Source organism: Halichoerus grypus, chromosome 6 (genome assembly GCF_964656455.1).
Source record: "Halichoerus grypus chromosome 6, mHalGry1.hap1.1, whole genome shotgun sequence".
Lineage (NCBI taxonomy): Eukaryota > Metazoa > Chordata > Mammalia > Carnivora > Phocidae > Halichoerus > Halichoerus grypus.
The window spans coordinates 118653821-118677664 of record NC_135717.1 but is presented as its reverse complement, the minus strand read 5'-3'; the positions used below and the strand labels follow the sequence as shown (position 1 = coordinate 118677664).

The 23844-nt window shown below is 49.9% G+C and overlaps 1 protein-coding gene across 1 annotated transcript; it reads left to right on the top strand.

The window, feature by feature from the left end:
• Window positions 1–8120: 8120 nt before the first annotated feature.
• Window positions 8121–16435, top strand: LOC118538425 (keratin, type II cytoskeletal 3-like). Its single transcript, XM_036096369.2, is given in 11 exon segments — window positions 8121–8250; window positions 8308–8555; window positions 10239–10459; window positions 11511–11571; window positions 12203–12298; window positions 12540–12606; window positions 12609–12703; window positions 14213–14338; window positions 14967–15187; window positions 15870–15904; window positions 16212–16435. Coding segments are annotated over 11 exon segments (1524 nt in total).
• Window positions 16436–23844: the final 7409 nt, after the last annotated feature.

Below are 23844 nucleotides of genomic sequence, written 5' to 3'. Positions count from 1 at the left end.
TATATTTGTGATTTTAATTTGCACGTCCCTTAGTGGCTAAGGATGTTGAGATCCTTTCATATATAAACTGGCCATTTTGGGTATCTTCTTTCATGCAAGTCTTCTGCCCGTTTTTCTATTTTTCTTGCGAATTTACAAGGGTTCTTTATATATTCTGGATATGAGTCCTTTGTCAGATATATGAATATTTTTTCCCACTCTGTGGGTTGCCTTTTCACTCTTTAATGGAGTTTTTTGATAAACAGAGTTACTTAATTTTATAAATTCATCATATTTTTCTTTTGTGTGGTGTTTTTGTGTCCCATACTCTGCTCTATACTCTAAGGTCATGAAGACCCTCTCTGGGGTCTTCTAAAAGGCTTACTGTTTTACCTTTCATGTTCAGATCTGTTCTTGATTCTTGTGTATTTTTCCCCCATACTTACATGAAATTGGAGGTTCTATAACATTTAATTATTAAAAGAAGTCTATCTGGTTAATCTTGGTGATAAAAACACAGATGTTTGCTATATTGTTTTCTGTATGATTGAAATATTTTACAATTAAAAATAAAATGAAAAATATTTAAGCATAGATGTTTCCCTGGGTTCCCTCTTTGATCTACTGTTCTTCTCATGCTACATGGTCTTCCTGAGTGAGTTTGCCTACTTCCATTCTATTCATCTATTTATTTAAATTTCATCAAGCGCCAATTCGGTCCATGTACCATGAGGTTGCTTGCCACAGAGATGAATATAATATGGCTATCCCTTTAAGGGACTTACAGTCTGGTATATATGATGATAAAGAATTGCAGTAAAGGTCCTTGGGATAGCTATTGCAAAGGGCACCTCAGAGCTCATGTTCTCTTCAACATGAGTGTTCAGTCTTTCCTTCCTCCTCTTCTTGTCCCCTTTTTAAAATCAACTTTATTGAGGGATAATTTGCATAAAATAACAATGCAGCCATTTTCAGAGTACATTTCTTTTTTTTTTTTTAAAGATTTTATTTATCCATTCATGAGAGACAGAGAGAGAGATGCAGAGGCAGAGGGAGAAGCAGGCTCCCCTTGGAGCAGGGAGCCTGATGCGGGACTCGATCCCAGGACCCTGGGATCATGACCTGAGCCGCAGACGCTTAACCGACTGAGTCACCGAGGCGTCCCTTTCAGAGTACATTTCAATGAGTTTTGACAAAAGTATATCCCCATGTAAGTACAACCACAATTAAAATATAGGACATCTTCCAAAATTTTCTCCCACGCCCCTTTGCTGTCAATCACCTGCCAGCCCTCAGGCCCAGGCTGAGGCTTGCTTCCTGTCACTATGGGTTAGTTTTGCCTCTTCTAGAATTTCACATAAATGAAATCATACAGAATACATTCTTTCTGTGTCTGGCTTCTTCCCCTCATCGTGATGTTTTTGAGATCCTTCAGATACATGTATGCCCCAGGCTGTGGTTTGCCTTTTCTTGCCTTTTCTTGGCAATGTGCTTCGAAGCTCCCTGCCCCCTTTCCAGCACTCTGATGGTGCCTCACACTCTACAGCTTGTGCACCTGCATCTAAGAGCTGGCTGCTCTGCCTGGCCTCTTGGACTAGATAGAAATCTCTATCTAGTCTGAAGAAAGGACAGGTGGCTCTCTCTTATTGCTTCCCCAGCCTTTCATAAAGATGTGGAAGTTTTCCTCCTTTAATATGGTTGCTTATGTTATAGGAATTAGTACATCAGAATTAAAGCAAACTGGAGCTTTAAAAAAAATACCAGTGCCTGGGCCACATTCTCTAAGATTCTGATTCAGGAGGTCAGGAGTGAGGCTTGAGGACCTGGATTCTTAAAAGCTGCCCAGAAGTCCTGATGAGCAGTCAGCACTGAGGGCCACTACCGATAGGGTGAAGTCTCGATTCTGCAGCGTGGCACAGAGAGACCACCATAATCAGTTTCAGCCTACAACTTCAGCTCCTTCTGCATCACCTGTCCTCCTCTTCTATGCTCCCTAGTCTGCACGCATGTGTGATCTCTCACCAACACTCCCCCTCACCTGTATATCAAATGTTTTCCTCTCTAGCAGGGATGTCTTTCTCTTATTGTCCATCCACTGGGCCCACTCCTACTCATCCCTCAATACCCCATTCAAAATTACCTCCTCTGTGTGGCCTTCCATAGCCTTTCTTCCCCTTATGCGCATAGTACTGCTGTCAAAAACACTGACTCCAATGTGATATAAGGAGTTGTTTATATGACTGACTCCTTCAATACAGCTGTGAGCTTCTCCAGATCATGGGCCCTGTCTTGTGCAGCATCATGTTCCCATTGGGTAGCCTGGTGCCTGACACAAGTAGGTGCTTAACAAACGATTGCTGAGTGAATGAGTGGATGTTTGGAGAGATGACTGAAGGGATGGTGGTCCTTGATGTATCTCTTGGAGGGGATGAAGTCCTAGGGGAAACAAGGGCTGGATACTCCTGCCTGGGTTCTCTGAGCATTGTGCCCGATCCTCACTCTCAGCTTTGGTTTCCAAGTCTCTTGGGAGAAAGCAGAGTCAAAGGGTAGGTTGGGACAGCATTTGCCTTCTGCCTCTATCAGTCTTCAATCCTAGTTCATGCTTAATGCTCTTGTCATTCTCATTCAGGGTTACAGGTTGTTTGAGTCTGTGAGTGTGAGTCACGAGAGGGTGTGTGTCTGTGTGTGGCATGTTTGCCCATATGCCTGTCAGTTCAGATAAATGAAAGGATTTTAAAAAGTTGAAGATATTCTATAAATGTCAGACGCTATTAAGTGTCGGCACTTATGCTTATGAGGCTGTGGCTTGGCATTTTTTGGAAACAAGAACTTCTCAAGTTGTACAAGGCTGGCCAGCCACTGAGGGTATAGGGACTGTCCCAGGTATGGGGACTGCCCTCCATGTGGAGGAAAGACATTCTCACTTGACATTGGGCCTGGTAGGGACAACGGTGTCCCCAGAGCTGTTATGAGAGCTCAAGGGTCTAGGCTAATGATACAAGACATCGATGTGGGGCTGGGCTGCTTGCTTGTTCCTAAATTATGGGTCAGTTTAGGTATAAAGAAAAGGGGAAGGGGGTTTTAAGTCAGAGGACCCTTCATGGTCCCTAGGACAGAGGAGGAACCAGTCAGAAGAGGTCAGCACAGTGCCCAGCACAGAAAGGTGCTCAGGAAGGGGTGGCTGGGGAGCAGGTGAAGGGGAGGGCAGAAGCCTCACCCTAGGGCTTTGTTTAGAGACTGGGCTACTGGCTGTGAACCGCTCAGTGTCATTCCAAAAAATGCCAAGCCACAGCCTCATAAGCATAAGTGCCAACACTTAATAGCGTCTGACATTTATAGAATATCTTCAATGCACATGGCTCTGGCCTGTGGCCTTTGGCCTGTGGCCCATTGGCTTGCAAAATTGGGACTGTGAGCCTGACTAGGAAAAAGTGAGATGGGGCAGCAGAAACTGTCCCCTCTGCTGGGGAACTAACACAAAGTGCCCTTGCTGGGGACCATGCTTAGACAAGAGTAGGGTCCTGTTTGTGCCTTTTCTCCCTGTTCTGTACTCTGTTTTCATCTGCCATTTCCCGAACTTGATCAAATCCGAGTCCATTGGTCAGAGTCAGGGCTTATTCCATGAGCTGAGCTCTGGGTGGGAACACAGAGTTCCCTGGGGGGCCCACACAGGGAGCCTTTTCCCAAGGCCTGAGTCTTGCATGGCTGTTCCCCAAACATGGGTTCCAGATTGGGACAGAACTGGATCGGAGGCCACTTCCTGTCTGTGGGCCCTTGGACAAGCGATTTAACTTCTGAGTCCCAGTTTTCCTCTTCTGTGAAATGGAGCTCCGTGCCCTTCCCTATAGGGTTTCCGGGCGGGTGGAAGGGAAGCGGTCTGTAAATGTCAATCACTGAGCCCGACACTTGGCCAACATGCCGCCGCTTGCTTTTCTGCCACTATTACCATCCCTCAGTTAACACAGCACATCTGTCCTTCTGTTTATAAAACCCTTTATTGCACTGACCTCAACTCCCAACTTGCAGCCACTCTGCTCCATGGGCAGAGCAGGGGTTTCTCAGCTCCATTCTGATTGGCTACATGGCGGCCCAGAGGGATCTGGAGCCTAGGAGAAGGGCTTCCTGTTTCTGTCCAAACTGCTTTTTTAAAAAAGATTTTATTTTATTTATTTGAGAGAGAGACAGAGATAGCGAGAGAGAGCACGAGTGGGGAGAAGAGGGAGAAGCAGACTCCTTGCTGAGCAGGGAGCCCCATGTGGGGCTCGATCCCAGGACCCTGGGATCATGACCTGAGCCGAAGGCAGACGCTTAACCGACTGAGCCACCCAGGCAACCGCAGGCCGCTTTCCATGGCACAGCTCTGATGGTCTCCTGGGGTGGCAGGGTCTGGGCACTTTGAGGAGGCCACCCACCCATCAGGGGCCCTGTCCCTCAGGGCTGCAGCTGCTGAGTTATAGATTCAGTGAAGCTGGTCCCTCAGTGAGACTTGGATCAGAGCTCACCTGGTATGGGACAACAGTTCCTTACGGAGCTGCGTTCTCTCTGATCGCAGACCACAGGACACCAGAGCTCAGTTCCTCACCCCCCGACCCAGTGCCCCCCATCCTGACACAGCCCTACATGCTTCTCCCTCCTCAACTCCTTCCCAGCCTCACTTACCCCCTGCTGTCCCTGGCCCACGTCATCCGCCATCAGCTGCCATCAGATGTGTTACTAAGCTGCTCCTTAACCCTGAGCTCCTGCATCTGACTGCCCTGTTTCCCCAGAGAAGCCGGGAATCCCTGCAGTCAGGAGCAATTTTTCCTCTGCCTCCCTAATTCCCCCAAGGATGGCCCAGCTTCCCCAGAGCAGAGGGCGCCTTGGTCATGGTACCAGCCTGGGAGGCATAGCCATGGCCATGGAGAGGAGGGGCTGCAGGGCCCCATGTCTCTCCGGAAGCCCCTGTGCCCTCCCATCTGGGAAGGCCCAACTGGGCTGATTTTGTCAGCAGCACGCTCTGTTCCTCTCCCTAAGAGGCAGCCGAGAAGAGCGGCTGGGCTTTATAGTCTGGGGGTGTGGGGGATTAGCAGCGGGCTTTGCCAGGAAGAAGGGATTTGGGATGGGCCCTCATTAGAGCCTCAAACTTCCACCCCAATTTCTTTGGGATTTGTTCTTGATGTTTAAAATGCAAACTGACTTCTCAGCATATTCAAACTGGGCCAGGTCATTGGCAACCATCAAGGGGTGGAAATCACTGAATTGTTCTGCTGTGTTTCCCTTAATGGCAAGGATTGGAGAAAATGGTAAGCAGGGGCAGGAAGACAGTGTGCGACACTTCCTCATTTGCTCCTGGGTCTCTTTTGAGGAAGGCATGGGCCACATTGGAAAAACACCGTTTGGGAGTCAGGACCAGCCTCACAGGCCTGCAAAGACAGTGGCTTTATGCGTTGTTATAATGTCCCCTCCCCACAACCCCTGGTCACCAACCCACCCTCCGTCTGCTTTCCCCAGGCTGACTCTGTCCTCAGCATCACAGATGTCAGCAGGCTGAGGCGGTGGAGGCAATGAGGCTAGGACACTGCGGCCCGTTTCTCCCCTGCCCATACCTCCTTTGAACCCCAGGCAGGTCCAACATGAGCCCCCTGCTCGAGTCTGAAGCCCCAATTGTGCAGAGGAGGAAGCTGTGTACAAGGAGAAGGCTCAGGTGGTCGTTGCATCATGACAGCACCTGCGTTGTGAGCTCTCAGTCTGGGCCCCTATTCAGACCCAGTTGCCGTGTCTTGGTTTCTCAGATTAGCGAGATGCTTTGAGCAAGAATCAGGGCCTTGGAGGAATGGGGCGGGCACCTAGGTTTTGAAGGGGGCAAGGCGGGCAGTTCCCATCTCTGACATAAAGGGAAAGAGAGCACGCATGGGGCAGGACACTGTGATGACAGCGTGTGGTTTTGTGAGTATGTATGTACGTATGTGTGCGTTAGTGGGAATGCACGCTATTCGTGTTGTGTTTTGCTTCTCTCTCTGTAGGTAGAAAGTCTGGTGGTCTGAGGACTGAATTCTTAGGGAGGGAGAGCTGGATCAGGCAGAACTTCTACTTGCCCAAACTTTCTTAGCCTATCTTCCTTGAGGGTCTTTGTGACTTTGCGTGTTTGAAGGGTTTTGGAACTGCTCCAAGGTTTGGCAGGTCACTGGTTTAAACTGGTCCTCCCCCAGTGAGCTTGTAAGGGAGCAGTTTCCTTGCACTCCTGGTGTCAAGTGTAGGTGCCCAGCGGCCAGAAGTGAAGGGGGTGAACGAGGGGAGAAGCTGAGATGGAAGAGAGAGGGTTCTGCAGGGAGCCGGTGTCTGAGCATGGAGGCCAGATGGGATGGGAGAGGGGAGGCTCATTGTAAAGGGGGGCAGCCTCTGTGGAGACTCATTTTCTAGACAGCGTCTCAGGTTTCACTGCCAGGAGCAGAGTCATCAAGACTGGTTTTTGCTGTTGAAGGGAGGTAGGAGACAGTGTTATAAAAGGGACCTACATTCACACCGCACACAATTTAGAGAGAGGTTTTCTCATACATGATCCTCTCGATAACCGGAGGAATAGACATCCTTCGTCTTTAAAAAAAAAAAAGAACTTTAATGGCAATAAGAAAAGGGAAATTGGCAGATTCAATGGGTGTTCTGTAAAATTTCTAGATTTTAGGCAGTGTGTCCTAGGAAAAGAATTAGAGATGAGGCCAAGTGAGCTACAGGCTAGTGGGAGAGACTGATGTAGTGTTCCAACAACTTGGAACACTGAGTGCGAAGATATCTGAAACTTTTGTTTCTCATATGGAAGAAAGAGCAATGTAGAGAATTTTAGGACAAAAAACTTCTTCTCGATCGTGATGTGTTGGATGTAACCAGCCCTGTAGTATACATCACGGTGATAAATAGATACTTCAGAAAACTTGTGATGGAAGAGAGCCTTCATTTGCAAATAGTCTGAGTCAAGTTCAGCGGCAACTGCCCAAATGGAGAATGGAGGTGATTTTTTAGTTCTCGTTCTTCTTAAATTTTCCTGGGGAGGAACCCAACCTTTCCAGATGGGGAAGGTGGTGTCTCTCAGGTGAGCCAAGGAGAGGAGGCCTTGGGAATCCTGCATTCATTTTCCTAACGTGAGCCTGGAAGAGGAAAGGCTGGTGGTTTCTCAGGCCTGGACCAGGTGGTCTAGACCCCTCTTCCTGGCTGGATTGGCCTTTGTCCAGCTTTCCCCTCCCTGTGGGCCTCTCTCCTCACCTGCCCCTCCCTCTCATGGGCCTTGGCCATGGTCTATACTTCCTCTCGGTCCACTGCACATGCCTACCCTTCTCAGATTGAACTTTCTCTCTTACCCCACCTCAGCTCTCCTTCCAAAGCCCTCGCGGCTGAGAACTTGTCTCATGTGTGTTTCACACATGGGCTTTCTCCTCCCTGGACGGCAAGAGTCCCAGAGGGAGCTGCTGCCCCTTCCCTGACTTCGACTTCTCCCTCCACCTCCTCAGTCTTTCTCCTCCTGGCTCTTCCCTTCTTCCCTCTCCTCCCCCCCTTCCTCACTGGGGCTCTGCACCCATCCCTGTAAACTTCTGAGGCTGGATGGGCTGGCAGAGTGGCCTTGGGGATGCAGGACAGGCAGAGAAATGCTGACCTGTCAGCACTATAAATCTCTCAGGAATTAGGGGCTCTGTCCAGCCCTGCTGGATGGCCCCTCTCTCAACTTGAGCTTATTTCAGGTGAGTAACCCTGGGAAAACAAAGCAATCTGGAAATTTGGGGTGATTACCAAGGTGTGTTATGAATTCTGGACTCAGCCTCTTGCTGCCAGGCAAACCAAAGCTGATAATACCTCAATTAGTTGGCTGGCACCACAAGCCAGCCAAGCTCCCTGGCCCTATATAAAGGCCATCCCCAGCCCAGAACTTCAGAAGGTGTCCTAGTTTCCTCTAGCTTTTCCATCCATCCTTCCTTTGGAATATCTTGCTGTCCGCCATGAATTGCCAGGCCAGCCACAGCCAACAATCTTGCAGATCTTCCAGCGGGGGCCGCCGCCAGGGCTTCAGTGCCCACTCAGCTGTAGTGTTGGGCCAGAGCCGGGTCAGCTCCACCAGGTCCTCCTCGACATCCCATTCAGGCAGGGGCGGTGGTGGGTCTGCTGCCTGTGCCATGATGGGAGGAGGTTTTGGCAGCAGGAGTCTCTACAACCTTGGGGGCAACAAGAAGATCTCCATCAGTGTGGCCGGAGGCAGCTTCTGGGTTGGAGAGTTTGGGGGGGCCCGCAGAGGCAGTGGTTTTGGAGGTGGTGGAAGAGGGATGGGTGGGGGCTTTGGTGGAAGGGCTGGGGGTTTTGGTGGAGGAGCTGGTGGCTTTGGAAGAGGAGCTGGGAGTTTTGGTGGAAGAGCTGGTGGCTTTGGTGGCCCTGGTGGCTTTGGTGGGCCTGGTGGTCCAGGTGGCTTCTCTGGGGGAATCCAGGAAGTGACTGTCAACCAGAGCCTCCTGCAGCCCCTCAATGTGGAGGTCGACCCCCAGATTGGGCAAGTAAAGACCCATGAGCGGGAGCAGATCAAGACCCTCAACAACAAGTTTGCCTCCTTCATCGATAAGGTGAGCCCATCTTGGGACAGCTGGACAGTGAGGAAACCTGGCTTAACTGGGATGGTCTCTTTTTCTTCTTCTCATTGTGAACCTGAGGAAGAACTTGTGGGTTCATCCTACACCTCACGTCCTCTGTGGCATGTCAGCAAGTGGTGTAACAGCAGATGATGGAAATATTGGATGGAGTTACTGCACCTGTCACATGCCCCATCACTGTGGTTTGTCAGAGGCACTGCTGGGATTGTTTGTTGCCGTCATGGAGGTCCCCTCACTGTTGCTCTCTGAAACTCAAACACAGAATTCCCTCTCTATGCCAAGGGAGTTGTGAGCTGTTTCCCTTTGAAAGAGAGGCTGACTCTGCCCAAGCTCGATTTGTCTGAGAGAGGAGTTCATCTGCCATCAGCCTATGAAGAGGGATGCAGAGAGGTTTTGGGAGGTGGGATGGGTAGGGATGAGGGGTACCTCCTCCTCGGTGGTTCTCACAGGAAGACTTCAGGGTGAGGAGCTGTGAATGTTGAGGCCATTTGATATTTGTATACACTATGATAATTGTTGTGGTCACCAGAGGGTATTTAGGTTTTTGGTGGCTGCTGAGTGTTTCAAGCATACTGTTGAGTATTATGCGATCCTGGCACAATATCAGGCCTTAAAGAGAGGATTCATAGGGACTCTTTGGGGTCCCCTCACCCTACATCAGTGTCCTAGGCAAAGCCAAAGGAGGAAAAGTGTCTTAACATTGAAATACCAGACCTTTGTAGAGGTGAAACTCTTCAAAGTCAAGTGACCTGCTTGTTCCCAGCAGACACCTGGTGTCCCATTAGGGGACACCCTGTATTCACAGAAAGGTGGAAGGTGATGTGACATGCTGGTTCCCCAGTGCTGGGCCCAGGAGCAGCTCTCATCACCCTTCAGGGCGGATTCCTAGGTCTTGGAGCCCTGAGTGTCCAGCATAGGGCCTGGCATGAGCTTGGTGCTTGGCAAATGTTTGTTGAATGGCCAATTGATTGGTATTTATTGCATGTGTTTATGCAGTTGGCCTTGAACTTGTGTGTAGAAATGTTTTGCAGCAAATGAAAGTTTGAGACATCTTTAGCTAATGGTGCAGTTTAAATGCAGCTGAGCCCTACATTTAACCAGGCTTGGCAGAGAGAGCTGACTCTAGGTGATTCTGGGCCCTGTTTCCTGTGACAAGGGCGGCCTGAAAGCCATTTCCCTATGGCTTTTGCTCTTTCCCACCTTCGTGCAATGTACCCACCTGTACTGCAAACCTCCTCCTGGGGTCTATGTCTGCTCTAGGATGTTGGACTCTCCTGCTATTTGTTGAATACTAAATGATTGAGGAATGAATGATGGAGGAATAAATGAATGAATGAATGAATGAATGATATAGCAGGAAGATCATCAAGCGTAAGTATCGGGAAACCTCAGTCCTGTTTTGTTACTGACTTGTGTGACTGTTGTCATCTCTGGGCTTCAGTTTCCTTATACCTGCACAGTCGGACTCTCCCTCTCCCACGTCATACCAACACTGCTGTCCACACGGGGTTAGCACTCAACTATCACAGCATTCAAAATGCAGCCCTGCAGGAGAGACGAGGAGACCCCCGGGACTTTGTTTGGGGATGTCATGAGCCCGCCATGACTGGAGCTGGCCCCAGACATTTCCTTGATGCTCTTCTCATTGGGCGGCAGGTGCACTTCCTGGAGCAGCAGAACAAGGTCCTGGAGACCAAGTGGAGCCTCCTGCAGGAGCAGGGCTCCGGTTCTAATACCAACAACCACAACCTTGAGCCTTTTTTTGAGAACTACATCAGCAGCCTCAAGGCCTTCCTGGATGGGCTGCACCTGGAGAAGGACAAGCTGCAGGGTGAGCTGAGGGGCATGGAGGAGACTGTGGAAGACTTGAAGAAGAGGTGCGTGCTGCCCTTGTCCCAGGGTACGGCAGTGGGGGGTGGGGCTGGACGGCGGGAGAGGGGGGGCGGATGGCAGGAGGCCTGGGCTCCGGCTTAGCTCTGTTCCAGCAGGCCGCAAGCTTGCAGGAATTTACCCCATCCTCTCTGACTCTCGATATCCCAGTCTTTAAAAGAGAGGCTCATGGCTTGCTTGAGAAAGATATCCTTTTGAGAATTTAATGAAAGGGTACATACATATAATTTAAGGAGTTCCAAGACACCCTGAAGCTCATTCATGAACCTAACAGACTCAGAAAACATCCTATGTCCTCCCTGGGCTCGACAGTCTTCAGGTTCCACTCCAAATAGGAATTTTATTTCCCCTGTCAATAAGCCTCTCAGTGAGTAGCAACTTGCTGTGCCTTTGTCAAGCCCCATTCTGCCACTTATGAGCTCTGGGATCTTGAGCAAGAGCCTCAGCTTCTCTGTGCCACAGTCTCCTCACTGTAAAATGGGGATGGGGTAGTATTGACCCTATTTGCTGTAATGAGGATTGAATGAGTTAATACAAGCATAATTCATGAAGCAGGATCTGGCACATTCTTAACGACCCATTCTTGGTTTTCATTAACTCAGGAAGTATCTACTGGGAGCCCACGGGGCTACCATACTTGCTATACACAGAGTTCGCACCACACACCTCCCCCTGAAAGCTCCTGGCAGCTCAGTCATCTCCCTCTGCTCATATAACAGCTCATAGAACAAAAAAATCCCAAGTTCTCCAGGAAGCCTTCTGGGATTAATCAAAATAGGACCCTGCTAGGAAGAGGCTTCTACTCCTGTGTCCGGTAATTGCCATCATTGTTACTAAGTGGTACCTGGCACATAGTAGATGCTCAGTAAAGTCTGTTGGATAAACTCTCACCTGAATCCGGAAGGCTGTGCTTTGCACTGACAAATGTTTTGAGCTAAACCAGCAGAGGCCCTGAGTCTATGTTACTTATGAGGAGTGCTCGGGGGCCAAAGGGACATCCTGGAGAAGGCGGATCAGAAAGGGACTCTTTTCTCAAAGGTATGAAGAGGAGATCAACAAACGTACAGCTGCAGAGAATGACTTTGTAGTCTTGAAGAAGGTGAAGGATCCAACCACCCCCAGCCCCAGCCCAAAGCCTCACAAAGCAGAGTGGTTTAAAGGTTGAGGGGAAGCACGAGTTTAGTCCTGCTAAGCGGAGGGTCTCCTGTACGCCATGTGGATGAGGGCCCGGGCCAGGGAGGGAGCCCACCGAGCAGGGCCTGAAGATTCTATGTGGCAGGCTCTAAAGGGCCTACCAGACTTTGGCCATGCCCCTTCTGATGGGCCCGTGGGGTTTATGAATCTGAATAGGCCTTGAGTTTTGATTAGAAAATGGACAAAGAGAAGAAATAGGGTTTTGTTTTTTTCAGGAGTACATTCCCAGGAGCTAGTTTGCAAATTTAGATTCTCCCTCAGGCCCTCCTCACAAACCCTCCTCACCAGGGACCTGGTGTAGTGGCCCCAGCCCTGCTCACCTCTTAGCCCTTAGCCTCTTTTGCTCCTCTCTGTCGGGTATTCGCCAGGCCAGCCTGCCAGACAGCGGTCTAGTCCTGTTAGGACATGTCTGCCTGGGCCTCATTTCCCCTGAGTGGAAGCCCCCGGGGGGGGCAGGCTCTGGTGGCCCCTTCCTCAGGGCCCAGGACTGGGCCAGTCTACAGGTTGGAGGGGACAGTGACTGAACTGTCCCTCAGGATGTCGATGCTCCCTACATGACCAAAGTGGAACTGGAGGCTAAGGTGGAGAGTGTGACAGATGAGATCAACTTCCTGAAGGCCCTCTATGATGCCGTAAGTCTGCTCCTCACCTGCAAGCCCCGGCCCGCCTACTTTCCACCTCCTGGAGAAGGCAGAGCTCACCAGACCTTTACCAGGAGGCACTTGAATCACACGTGTGCTTCTGACAAAAGTGGTACCTTCCCACCCAGTCCTCAGTCAGACCTGACCCCTCCTGAGCTGGCGGCTCCCGGTCTTCTGGGGAGCCCTGGTGTTGGATCTGCTCAGGAATGGGCACATCTGCCTGGCTTTGCAGGAGCTGTCCCAGATGCAGTCACACACCAGTGACACATCTGTGGTCCTGTCCATGGACAACAACCGCTGCCGGACCTGGACAGCATCATCGCTGAGGTCCGCGCTCAGTACGAGGTGATTGCCCAGAAGGGCAAGGCCAAGGCCAAGGCTCTGTACCAGACCAAGGTGGGTAACACCATCATGTAACTCTGGGGACTCTGGCTCCCCCATCAAGCTACCTGGGCAGCCCTTGCCTCTGAGTCATTCTCTTCTATACCTCCAGTATGGCAGTTCCCTCCCTGTCCTGCTGGTCTGGTCTCACCCACAGGCAACTCCCTTCCTTTTTTTTTTAATTTTAATTTTATTTATTTATTTATTTTTTAAAAAGATTTTGTTTTATTTATTTGAGACAGAGAAAGAGAGAGAGAGAGAGCACAAGAGGGGGTAGGGTGAGAGGGAGAAACAGACTCCCTGCCGAGCAGGGAGCCCGATACGGGACTCGATCCCAGGACTCCGGGATCATGACCTGAGCCGAAGGCAGTCGCTTAACCAACTGAGCCACCCAGGCGCCCCCCCGCCTTTTTTTTTTTTTAAAGATTTTATTTATTTATGTGAGAGAGAGAGAGATAGGGAGCACAAGCAGGGGGAGTGGCAGGCAGAGGGAGAAGCAGGCTCCCTGCTGATCAAGGACCCCCATGAGGGACTCAATCTCAGGACCCCGGCATCATGACTTGAGCTGAAGGCAGACGCTTAACCGACTGAGCCACCCAGGCATCCCTGCCTCTCCCTTCCTAACCAGACAGCTCTGACTTTGCTGTAACTTGGCGCTTCTCAACAGGAGGGAGGTAGGATTTTCTCCCAGGAGACATATGGCAAAATCTGCAGATAGTTTTGGTTGTCACGCCTGGGGTGGGGATGGGGGTGCTAGTGGAGTCTAGTGGGTAGAGGCCAGGGATGCTGCTAAACATCCCATAATGCATGGACCCCTCAACAAAAAATTATCCTGCCCAAAATGTCAGTAGTGCCAAGGTCGAGAAATTCTTAATCCCTCTGGCTACATTCCCTTTATTGCTGGAGATACTTCCATTTCTCCTCCACCAATCCGGACCTTATATTGTTTGCTCTGATTCGATCACACTGAGGGGCTAAAGCCAGTGTCTGGAAAGAAGTGGGGGGAAAAAGAGGGAGATTGAGCAAAGGGACCCCAGACACAACTTCTGTCCTCCTCCTCCCATCCCAAATCTGAATGGGGCATAAGCTGGCCCATATACTGCTGACTCTTCTGGATTTTCTGCTCAAGGAGGGACAGCCTGCTGGTTAAGAAGATGGTTCCAGCGTCTGAAATGTTTGCATTCAAGTTCCAGCACTTTCACTCGATAGCTGGATGAGTTTGGTCATGGGAATTAAGCAATCTGTGTCTCAGTTTTCCCATTCATAAAATGGAGATAATCATACCTTTCTCATCAGGTAGTTGTGAAGTACAATGAGATAAAGCACAGAGCCAGGTGCAAAGTCTCTGCTCCACAAACACAGCTATCGCGCTAGAAAACAGGTCCCCGGAGGCAGGGAGAGAGCACCTTGCACAAGTCACATGTCTGTGTTTTGGTTTTCCTGCTTGTGGCATGAAGGGTTGGGTTAGGGGATCTGTAAGGACCCTGCTGGCTTTCTGAAAGGGTGACTCTTTCCTGGAAACAGTTGGGGGAGCTGCAGACCACGGCCAGCAGACACGGGGATGACCTGAAGAACACCAGGAATGAGATATCAGAGCTCAACAGGATGATCCAGAAGCTGCAGGCCGAGATCGAGAGTGTCAAGAAGCAGGTGGGAATAGAAGGAAGAGCATGTGTCTGAGACTGTGGGCTTATGCTTGCACCATAACACTCAGGGCCTCAGCACTTACTCCTGTGAAATCCTGTCGTAGACTCACGCGTGCTAAGATTGACCAGGTGCAGTTCTGGGCTGGGTGCTGAATAAAGGTCTTGTCCCCATGGAGTCTGGTGGCTGATGTGGGTCAGCGATACTGAATACTGGCAAGACTGGGGAGGTTGGGGAAAGAAGCTGATTGTGTGAAGACCGAATTGGGAGAGTAGCCTAGGGAGAGAGGCCACATCTAGGTGCGCTGGGGCAGAGAGAAAGTTTCTCTGATAATTCGGGAAGACTTCTTGGAGGAGGGAGGTCTTCAGAAGATGCTCAATCTCTTACCATGAAAGGCGAGAAAGGTAAAGGAAGAGTCGGACTCCTCATGGGCTGGGCTAGGTCCTTGAGGCCAGGTGTCGATAATCCCCCTCCTTGATGTGCTAGGGCTTAGATGGAGGCCCAGGCTTTAACCTCTGTGGGCCGTGGCTTCCTCATTTGCCCTACATGAGGGGACCCATATGCAGGTACCAAGCACACAGTGCAGGCCCTCAGTATATGAATCTAAATTGGACTCCTGGCACCCCATACCCAGAATGCCAACCTGCAGACGGCCATTGCTGATGCAGAGCAGCGCGGGGAGCTGGCCCTCAAGGATGCCAATGCCAAGCTTCAGGACCTCAAGGCCGCCCTGCAGAAGGCCAAGGAGGGCCTGGCCCGGCTGCTGCGTGAGTACCAGGAGCTGATGAATGTCAGGCTGGCCCTGGACATCAAGATCGTGACCTACCGGACCCTCCTGGAGGGCGAGGAGTGCAGGTTAGTGAGAGTCCCTCTGGTTCCCGAGAGGCCCAGTGGCCTGGTGGCTTTGCGGCCTGAGCCTGCTGCTGGGTACCGCGTGCGTGCATGTGCTCTCCACTGGAGGTGGTGGTAAGCCCTCCACAGGCCCAGCCTCCTCCTTTTCAGGGCTGCAAGATGCTGCCAGACCTCCAGGAGAGCTGTGTTCCTAGGCAATAGACACCCCAGAGCCTTATCTTGGACAGGCTTCCTCGCCCTTCTTGTCTGATGTTTTAGCTGTAAAACACGTGTCTGCAAACAGCGGTCATAGGCAGAAGATTATTTCTAGGCCATTTCTTTATTATGGCCTTAATTGTAGGTTTCTGTAGAGTAGGTTCCTGGAGCCTGGCCCTTGGGTACAAGACCCTGGCCCATGTGGATTCAAATAATATTTACCGAATAAAGAGGAGCCTGAGGAGTGGGAAGAGGGTGGGTAGGCCAGGGAGTGCTCCTCGGCTGTTACTCTGTGGAGTATTTGTGGAAAGGGCAAGAACTGAAGTCCAACCTGACGCAGTAGAAAAAAGGAATGCATGCCATGATTTTTCGAGCACCTATCATCGTATTTCTTGTTGTCAGCATCAATTGCTGTTGCCCTAGGCAACGTGGGTCTGGGGAAGGGAGGAGCTGCACAGGTCACTGACACTGGGGTCTGGTTCTCCCACAGGATGTCTGGAGAGTGCCAGAGTTCCGTGAGCATCGGTGAGGACACAGGGCTTTCTCTGGGAAGGGGTTGGACGGCTGGGAATCATGTTTCTCAAATCGCGGGCCAGCGCTGGTGAGAGATCATCCTAGCTGCAGGCTGGGAAGAGCTCTTGGGTGGTGGCCAGGGTAACCCCGCGGCTGAGTTCCCAGAGGGGCCACCCTCCTCTCCCTGCTGGCCGCTGGCCCTGCCACCCTGCGCGAAGTCTCAGTGGGCGGGACCCTGGGAAAGACCTGAGGGGAGCGGGTGTGGCCCCGGGGCCGGAGGACGCCCCACAGGCTCCCTGACCCCAAATGCTCTTTGCAGAGATGGTGCACAACAGCGGCGGCGGGGAGCCCCAGGAGCTGGGGCCCTGGGAGGCGGCGCGCTGGGAGGCGGAGCTGGGGCCCGCGGGGGGCCTGGGCTCGGTGGTGCGCGGGGGCTTCTCCGGTTCTGGGGGCTCCTGCGCCGTCAGCGGGGGCGGCAGCAACAGCTCAGGCCGCATCTTGCAAAGCTCCTCCCAGAGCCAGCGGTCCCACCACAAATTCTGAACGGGGCACGCCAGGTGTCCCCGGACCCCTTCACCTGCCCGCACACCCCAGCTCTGTGCATGCTATTCCACACCCCCGTGGGGCCCTTTCCCAGCGCATCTTCTGACCTGTGCCCCGGAGCCCCACCTTTCCAGACGACTGGAGTCGTGGCCCCAAATTTGCTGGGAAGGTTGATTGGGTTGAGCAACCGTCTAGCCCCACAGAGTCAGGCTAAGGGGCAGGGCCCAGGAGCTAGGCCGGTTCATCGCCTCTGCCCCACAGGTGCCCGCACTGCAGCCCCACATCCCACTGCCTTATGGGAAAGCCCCAACCAGCCCCTGCATGCACCTCTTTCCCCAGCTTGTAGCCAGCCCCCCCTCCCCTGGTCCTCACCTCCTGCTGGTGCTTTGATTTCCCATTAGTGGTACTTGTCCCTTTTTGACTCCGAGAACTCTCTGTTCTGTATCTTCAATAAACTGCATTGTGTTTCAGACATGGTGGTAGAATTTTCATTCTGGATTGCAGGGTCACTGGTTCTAATGTCCATGCCTGTGGGTCATGGCAGTCCCTTTCACACAGAGGGTTCTGGCCTGAGACTGGAGGGAGACTCTAGGGAGGAAGTTCTAGAGTTCTCAGGCAGGACAGACATGATTTTTCAGCCACCAGATACTATGGATGATACAGATCGACTTCCTTAATTGATGAGATTTTGAATTCATAAAAAATATATTACGTTTGAAAAAAGTAGGTTAGATTTCCTTGCTTTTCAGTAATTCCAGGTAGGTCTGAAATTGTCCATTAATTGCAGCTAATTGTAATTGAATGAGTTGCTGGTAGACAAATATTTTCAAAAAGCAATGATAAAACTTCGAATGTTTTATAGCAAAAAATTATATACGCTGAGGCTATGTTTTATCGTGTTTCATATAATGTGGGGTGAAGCCTTCCAATATGAAGAGTTATGAGAGCTGACAAAGAACTTAGAATAGCCTCATGACCAGTCACCCCCTACCCCTACCCCAGACATAGCACACCATCAAGGCGGATCCAGGGGTACTTGGACAGAACACAGATTCAGTGTAGGGCCAGGGAGCCCCTCTCAAACCAGGGACATGTAGGTTGGGAGAAGCAAAATAAAAGGTGAATAAACATATGAGTACGTGCATGAGTACCTCCCTTATAAATCACGGTCCTCGTTAGCGTAAGAGGACTGACAAAGGATGTCAGAGAAACAGAAAGAGAAGACACACTTTATGGTGATCACAGAAACTCTTAGCTAAGTAAACACACACTTGCAAGAGAGCCAGATGCTCACTGGGCTAGACAAAACACAACATACAACTGCAGCTTTGACAGAGAATGTTCTAGCTCGAGAGTGAAAAGTTTACTTGGAACAACCAGAACAGTCAGAGAGGGAGGGAAGTGTGGGGACCGTCCCATTGCAGCCGGTTCTCACAGAGGCTGTAGCCTCACCTCTCAAAAGCAAACCCACTGTTGGCCATACCCCTGCCCTGGCCGGTGAATGCAGCCTGGAGACAGGTGCCTTTAGCCTCATGGCTTGTTTCAAATGTACAAGAAATTGCTACACTCCTTTAAGTAGGATGATTAAAGAAGAAAGCTTTCCACAGCTTTCATATGATTTACAAAATACCACAGGGCCATGTTTTCTTGCTCATGATGCCATTCTGATTTGTTAAGGGAAGCTGGATGGAAAATACAGTTTGGTTCACAGAAATTTGCATATATTGTGCAGCAATATAATCTTTGTTAAAACTGATGCTTTCTTGTGATTTGCCTGGCACTCTGCGAACAGCTTTTTTTAAATGAATTAACTCATTCAATCTTCACAGAGCTGGGCAGCTCTGTTATTATCTCTACTTTACAAATGAGGAAACTGAGGCACGGAGAGATTAAGTGGTGGAGCCAGGATTCAAGCTCCAGCAGCCAAACTCCAAAGTGTCCTGAAACTGCCTCGCGAAGCAGAAAGTAATACAGCACAGTGGGAAGCTCTCAGGCTTTGGAGGCAGGCCGCGCTGGTGTGATCCGGGCTTCCCACTGGCAAGCCGTGTCACTGTGGGCAGGTTGCTTGGCACCTCCTCCCGCGCTAAGTCTCATCAATAAAATGAGGTGGTTCTGGTTGAATGATGTCATCTGTTTAACTCCTGGCACACTGTGAGCTCAGTAAAGTGTCATTACTATTTATGGACAACATTTCAGGAACCCACCTATTCTTTAAAGGAGGGAATGGTGATAAATTAATTCCTTTCGTTTGTGTCTCTCCCATCATGGGCAAGGTGAGACATGATCTAGGAGTTTCCCACAGGTCTCATATTCCACCCACCCCCCCCACATTGGATTTGTGGTTCTGGACCCCACTACACCACTAACTAGCCCTGTAGCCTTGAGTCTCTCCCATTTTCCTCTTTGACCCAACATATAGAAGTATCCTCTGCCAGACAACCCCAGTCCCCTACCAGGGCCTCGAAGTTTCTCTTGGAAGTCAATCCCAGTCTAACCTTGTTTTCCTTTGGGCCCACACCTGTGTAGCTGCTCCTTTTGCCTCAGAGACAAGAGAGAGTTGCCAGCTTTATAAATGTGTGTATAAATAGTCATGACTTCAAGCATGTTGGATGGGAGAGCCTAATACGCCTAGAACAATATTATCTCTGGACCTTGGCCATGAGGATGTGCAGGGCTGCTCTCAGACCTTGGGAGGGCTTGTGGCCCCAGGGCACTTGTTAGGTTTTAGGAGAAAGAGAGACGCTGCCCGATAGTTTCCAGGTGGGCCCTGGGATACTAGTCAAAAGGATATCAGAGGTGGGGGGTCCTGGCTGGTTTGGAGCCCGAAGAGAAGCTTGAAGGCTTAGTTCGTGCTACAAACACCCGCCATAACCCAGAAATCAGGAGAAGGATTCCCCGGGGGTGTTCCTGTGTGCCCAGCACGAGCTTCTGACCCCTGCAGGCAGGACCTGTTAGAGGTTGGAGGTGGGGCTCCCCCATGTCCATCTCCCCCAGCCTACAGGAGCACAGACGCTGTGGGAATTCTTCAAAGGCCCATGTTCTTTTTGGATTGGGAGGGACGGTACCCAAGCTCTAGTTCTCTGCACCACCAATTTTCCCTGTAACCTTGACTAAGTCCTTGCACTCTTTGTAGCTATTTCCTTCTTGTAAAATGAAGGCTCTGGGCTGGTGGTCTCTGTCACCCGTCCAGGTCTGACATTCTTCTGTAGGGAGAATGGTGGTCTCAGGGTGTGGAGGCCAAGGCCAGGAGCTTTGATTCAGTCCCAGGACACTGCTCTCCCTGATCCCTGTCACATCATTGCCTTCCTCTGCTGCCCAGGGGTCCAAAAACTCCCACTTGAAAGAGATTAAAGGCTTCCATAACTACACCAGGCCTGCAGCTGTCCCCTCCTTCCTGGGCGGGCTGGTGACTGAAATTCTTCCACCCTCCCTTTCTTTGTCCCCACACCCCATCACACGTGTGTGCTGCTTGGTGATAGCCACTTGCAGACCTGGGAGATGCAGGCTGAGATGAAGAGCAGATCTGCAGGGGCTGCCCCTGCCAGTCACACCAGCAACTCCTCTTGAACTCTGCCTCCCACTGCTGCCCGAGACTGTGATCCAGTGGCTGATAAGTGCCCTGGGCCTCACCCTCTTGGCAGCCCTGGGTTTCAGTACCTGGGAGACTAGCAGGGCAAGTTGGAGCCTTCCACTGACTTGCCCCTTTCCTCTAAGGAGAGTGCTGGTGGCAGGTGGGCAGAGTGTGGAGGGGAGGAAGGGGGCACCTCTTTCACCAGAGACCCCACCACGTCTTCTACAATACATGTGGGTTCTGGAGTGGGAGTGCTTGGGTTCAAATCTCCACACCAGCACTTTCATCTGCGTGTTCTTGAACAAGTTACTTGATCTCTCCAAGTCTCCTTTTCCCCACTTGTAAAATGAGTGCAATTATAAGAATGTCTTCCTTATCATGTTGATTTTTAGATTGAGACTCTCCATGTTTTAGACCTAGCACCGTGCATGGCCCACTGAAAAAGCACTCCATAAGAGGTTAACTATTATTACGATGCCCATTATTATTCTTTTGTCCTCGGCCTGAATAGAATCTCAAGAGGCCATTTCACTGGTTCTTCTGCTTCCTTCAAGCCAGTGGTTCCCAAACTTGTCTGCCCGTTAAAACCCTCTGGGACCTTTAAAAAATTCCAGAGCCCACACTACACTCCAGACCGGTGAAATCCCGGTCTGGGGTGAGGGAAGCTGGACGAGACACAGGCACCAGCGGTCGCTGAAGCTCTCCAGGGGATCCCGACATGTAGTAAGTTTAGCAAGCACTGCTCTTTGTCGTCCAACCGGTTGAGGGGTTTCCTTTAGGGATAGCAATTTGTCCCAGAATCCTCATCCAGCATTGACTATTGATCTGAGGTCAAGTCTCTCCTTTGAGACCAGTAAAAATCTCTCATGCTTCACCTTGACCCGATTTTCTCTTACTTTGAGGGAGTAGAGAATAGCCGTCACCCTATAGCAAAGGCTCAGGGAATAGTACGTGCTGGGTCCCCCACCGCCAGGCCTTCGCAGGAGTGACAGCAGTCCACTGGGGGTCATCCAGCTGACAGGAGATAGACCGGGGTGTTGACATTGGATGCTGGTAGTTGGTCACAGCCAGAGACCCAAGAAGCTTTCTAAATTCTGTCTGGGACTGCCTCTCTTACCATAATTTAGCAATTCCCCATATTCACCGTAAGGGTAAATATAAACCTTGGTGAACTTCCTATTTATTTAGTTGGCAGGAGAGATGTGTGAAGGGGTTAATGATGTGCATTCTTCATGGCAGGGGTTGAAAGTGAGTGGCAAAAGAGAGCACTGTAGCAGGTGAGCGAGGGGTGGGCTCACATGCTCTGGGGTGTTCAGGGAAGGCTGCATGAGGAACCCCCCTTGGATGACTCTTTGGAATTTCCAACGTGCTCTTCCATGTTTGATGTCAGCTACTCATTATAATCACCCTGTGAATCTGGCATTATTATCCTTTTTTTATAGCCCAGGAAAGTGAGGTTCAAGGAGGTAAGAGTTTGTCCAAGCCACGGGGCCAGGAAGGGTGGAGCCAGGATTTGAAGCTGAAGCCAAGGATCTTTTCCCCACACCACTGCTGCTTCCTGCCTGGGACCTACCATCCCTTCTCCATATACCCTCTGCTTTCTCTGCCTCTTCTCTCTGCCTCTACCTGACTCAGAATCCTTGCCTTCAGGTACCTCCCTTACACGACCCATCCTAATTCCTACCTCCACTTCCCTTTCCTTCCTCTGGCTCTGCTGGTTTTCTCCTTATGTCTCCTAAGCCTGGGAGCTGAGCCTTGGCTTCCCTCTCCTACCAAGAGCTCCCCAAAGGGGTTAGGGTCAGGACGAGGGCTGTGTAGATCTAGATCTGAGATGCCCAGACCAGGGTGGCAACTGTCCTGACTTGCCTGGGACTATCCTGGTTTATGCACTGAAAGTCCAGGCAAAGTGGGACCCTTGGTCATCTTACCAGGTTCCGAGAGTAACTATATCTATGCTTGTTTAGTGTATTATAGTGTTCTGTGCTTTTTTCACATGCCTTATAGCTTTGAGAAGTTTCTTTGAGAAATAGCTGCTCTGATTCCTTTAAATATCTGAGGCTCTGGCGTAAGTGACTTGCCTAAGATCACAGGGTAGTAGAAGCAGGGCTGGGAGCTGAAACCAGTCTTTGTGACTGTAAATTTCAGGCTCACTCTCTGTCTCCCACAGTGTCTCCTGGAGATGGTCCACTAAAGCAGTTACTGAGCAGATAAGGTGTGGATGCTTGAAGCTGCCCACAGAGCCCCTCCCAGCCTAGGGTGCTTTCTCCTCACTGTGGCTCCCCGACACCTCTCTTGTTCTTTCCCACCACCCGCCTTTCCCACCTCTGTAGCTGTTGGCAGCTGTGGTTTCAGTTTCAACTTTTGCAAAAATATTTACTTATTGCATAAATACAAAGGAAAAGGACGTTTAAAATATTAGAAAAAAAACCCTTCTACAATTCTTAATAAGTTGATGTACTTTTTTTGGTTACTTTTTAAGCCTGCCTTCTGTGCATTCTTAATTTTTATGAATTCATAGCGCAGACACCCTCATGTATTTAGCTTTCTTCATTTAATGTTGTATCATAAGCATTTTCAACAATGCTCCTACTCAGTCTCCTTGCAGATAATTTTAAATGATTGTATCCGAATGGGCAAGCAATCTGGACATTTAAGATTATTTATTATTATTTATTATGGTTTTATTATTATTGTTTTTATTAAGTTTTGGGTGAAAGCCACCATCCATTTGAGTCCAGAGGGAAAACACACATTTTTGTTGGCTGACGCTGATGCTCAATGAATGAGCTTCATTCCATGCTTGTTGGCAGTGCTTTCCAGAATGTGGGCCCATACACCGGTGCTCCATGGGCACTTTGTTGCAGCTTTGAGAAGAGATAAATATAGAATTTGAGAATAACTATTTGGAAAATTAATTTTTTCCCATTTAACAATAGAACAATTTTATGTCTATTGAATTTAAAAATAAAAATTGGGGCTTATATATTGTATATCTTAAAAAAATCTCCTCTTATGGGAAACTTTTAAAATTTTATTTTACAAAAGCATTGGTCTAAAATACATTAGAAATAAAAAAAGAGAGATTTCATGATAGTTTGTCTTTTGGTCTAGAAGACCATGTTCAGTCCTGGTAGATGCTCAATGCACCTGCAACCACAGATCTTCAGTGCTATAGGACCTCATCTGCTTTGTAGGGGAGGAGCCTGAGGCACATAGAGCAACACATGATGCACCCAGCAAAATGTGAACAGTCTTGGGCAGACTCTCCTGGCTTTCACTTGCACTCAATGACTATAATACCCTGTTTTAATGTGATTAAAATTTGGGATGTTCATCGTGGTGATAAATGACAACAGGGAGCAGAAGCAGGGGGAGGGAAGGTCAGAACAAAGCTTTCATCTGATCAGGGTAATGCTATGGCAGCAGATGTCTCCACCCCTGTCCCAGCTGTGATCACAAGTCAGCTAGACAACCCCTAGCTTTGCCCCAGATCTCCTGGTCACACCCCAAGACAAACAATTCAGTGGTGGAGTTTCTTAGGAAGGTATCAGCTAATGATTTGGGGGAATCTGTATAGGAGTTTCCAGCAACTCGGTCCTGAGAGATTATTGCATTGTGAACTCTAAATGGCAAGAGATGAATGATAAATGATCAAGTTGGGGAAGTTTATCTACAGTACAATTTCTGCAACTCATAGGTGTGAGGTTTTAAACAGATGTTGCTGGCAGGCAAACTAAACATAAATATTCCCCTCCCAGAATTTGGAAGGTGCCCAGCCCAGCAAATGCATGTATATATAGGGACTAAGCCAGATCTCTTGTTAAAGGAGTCAGAGCTT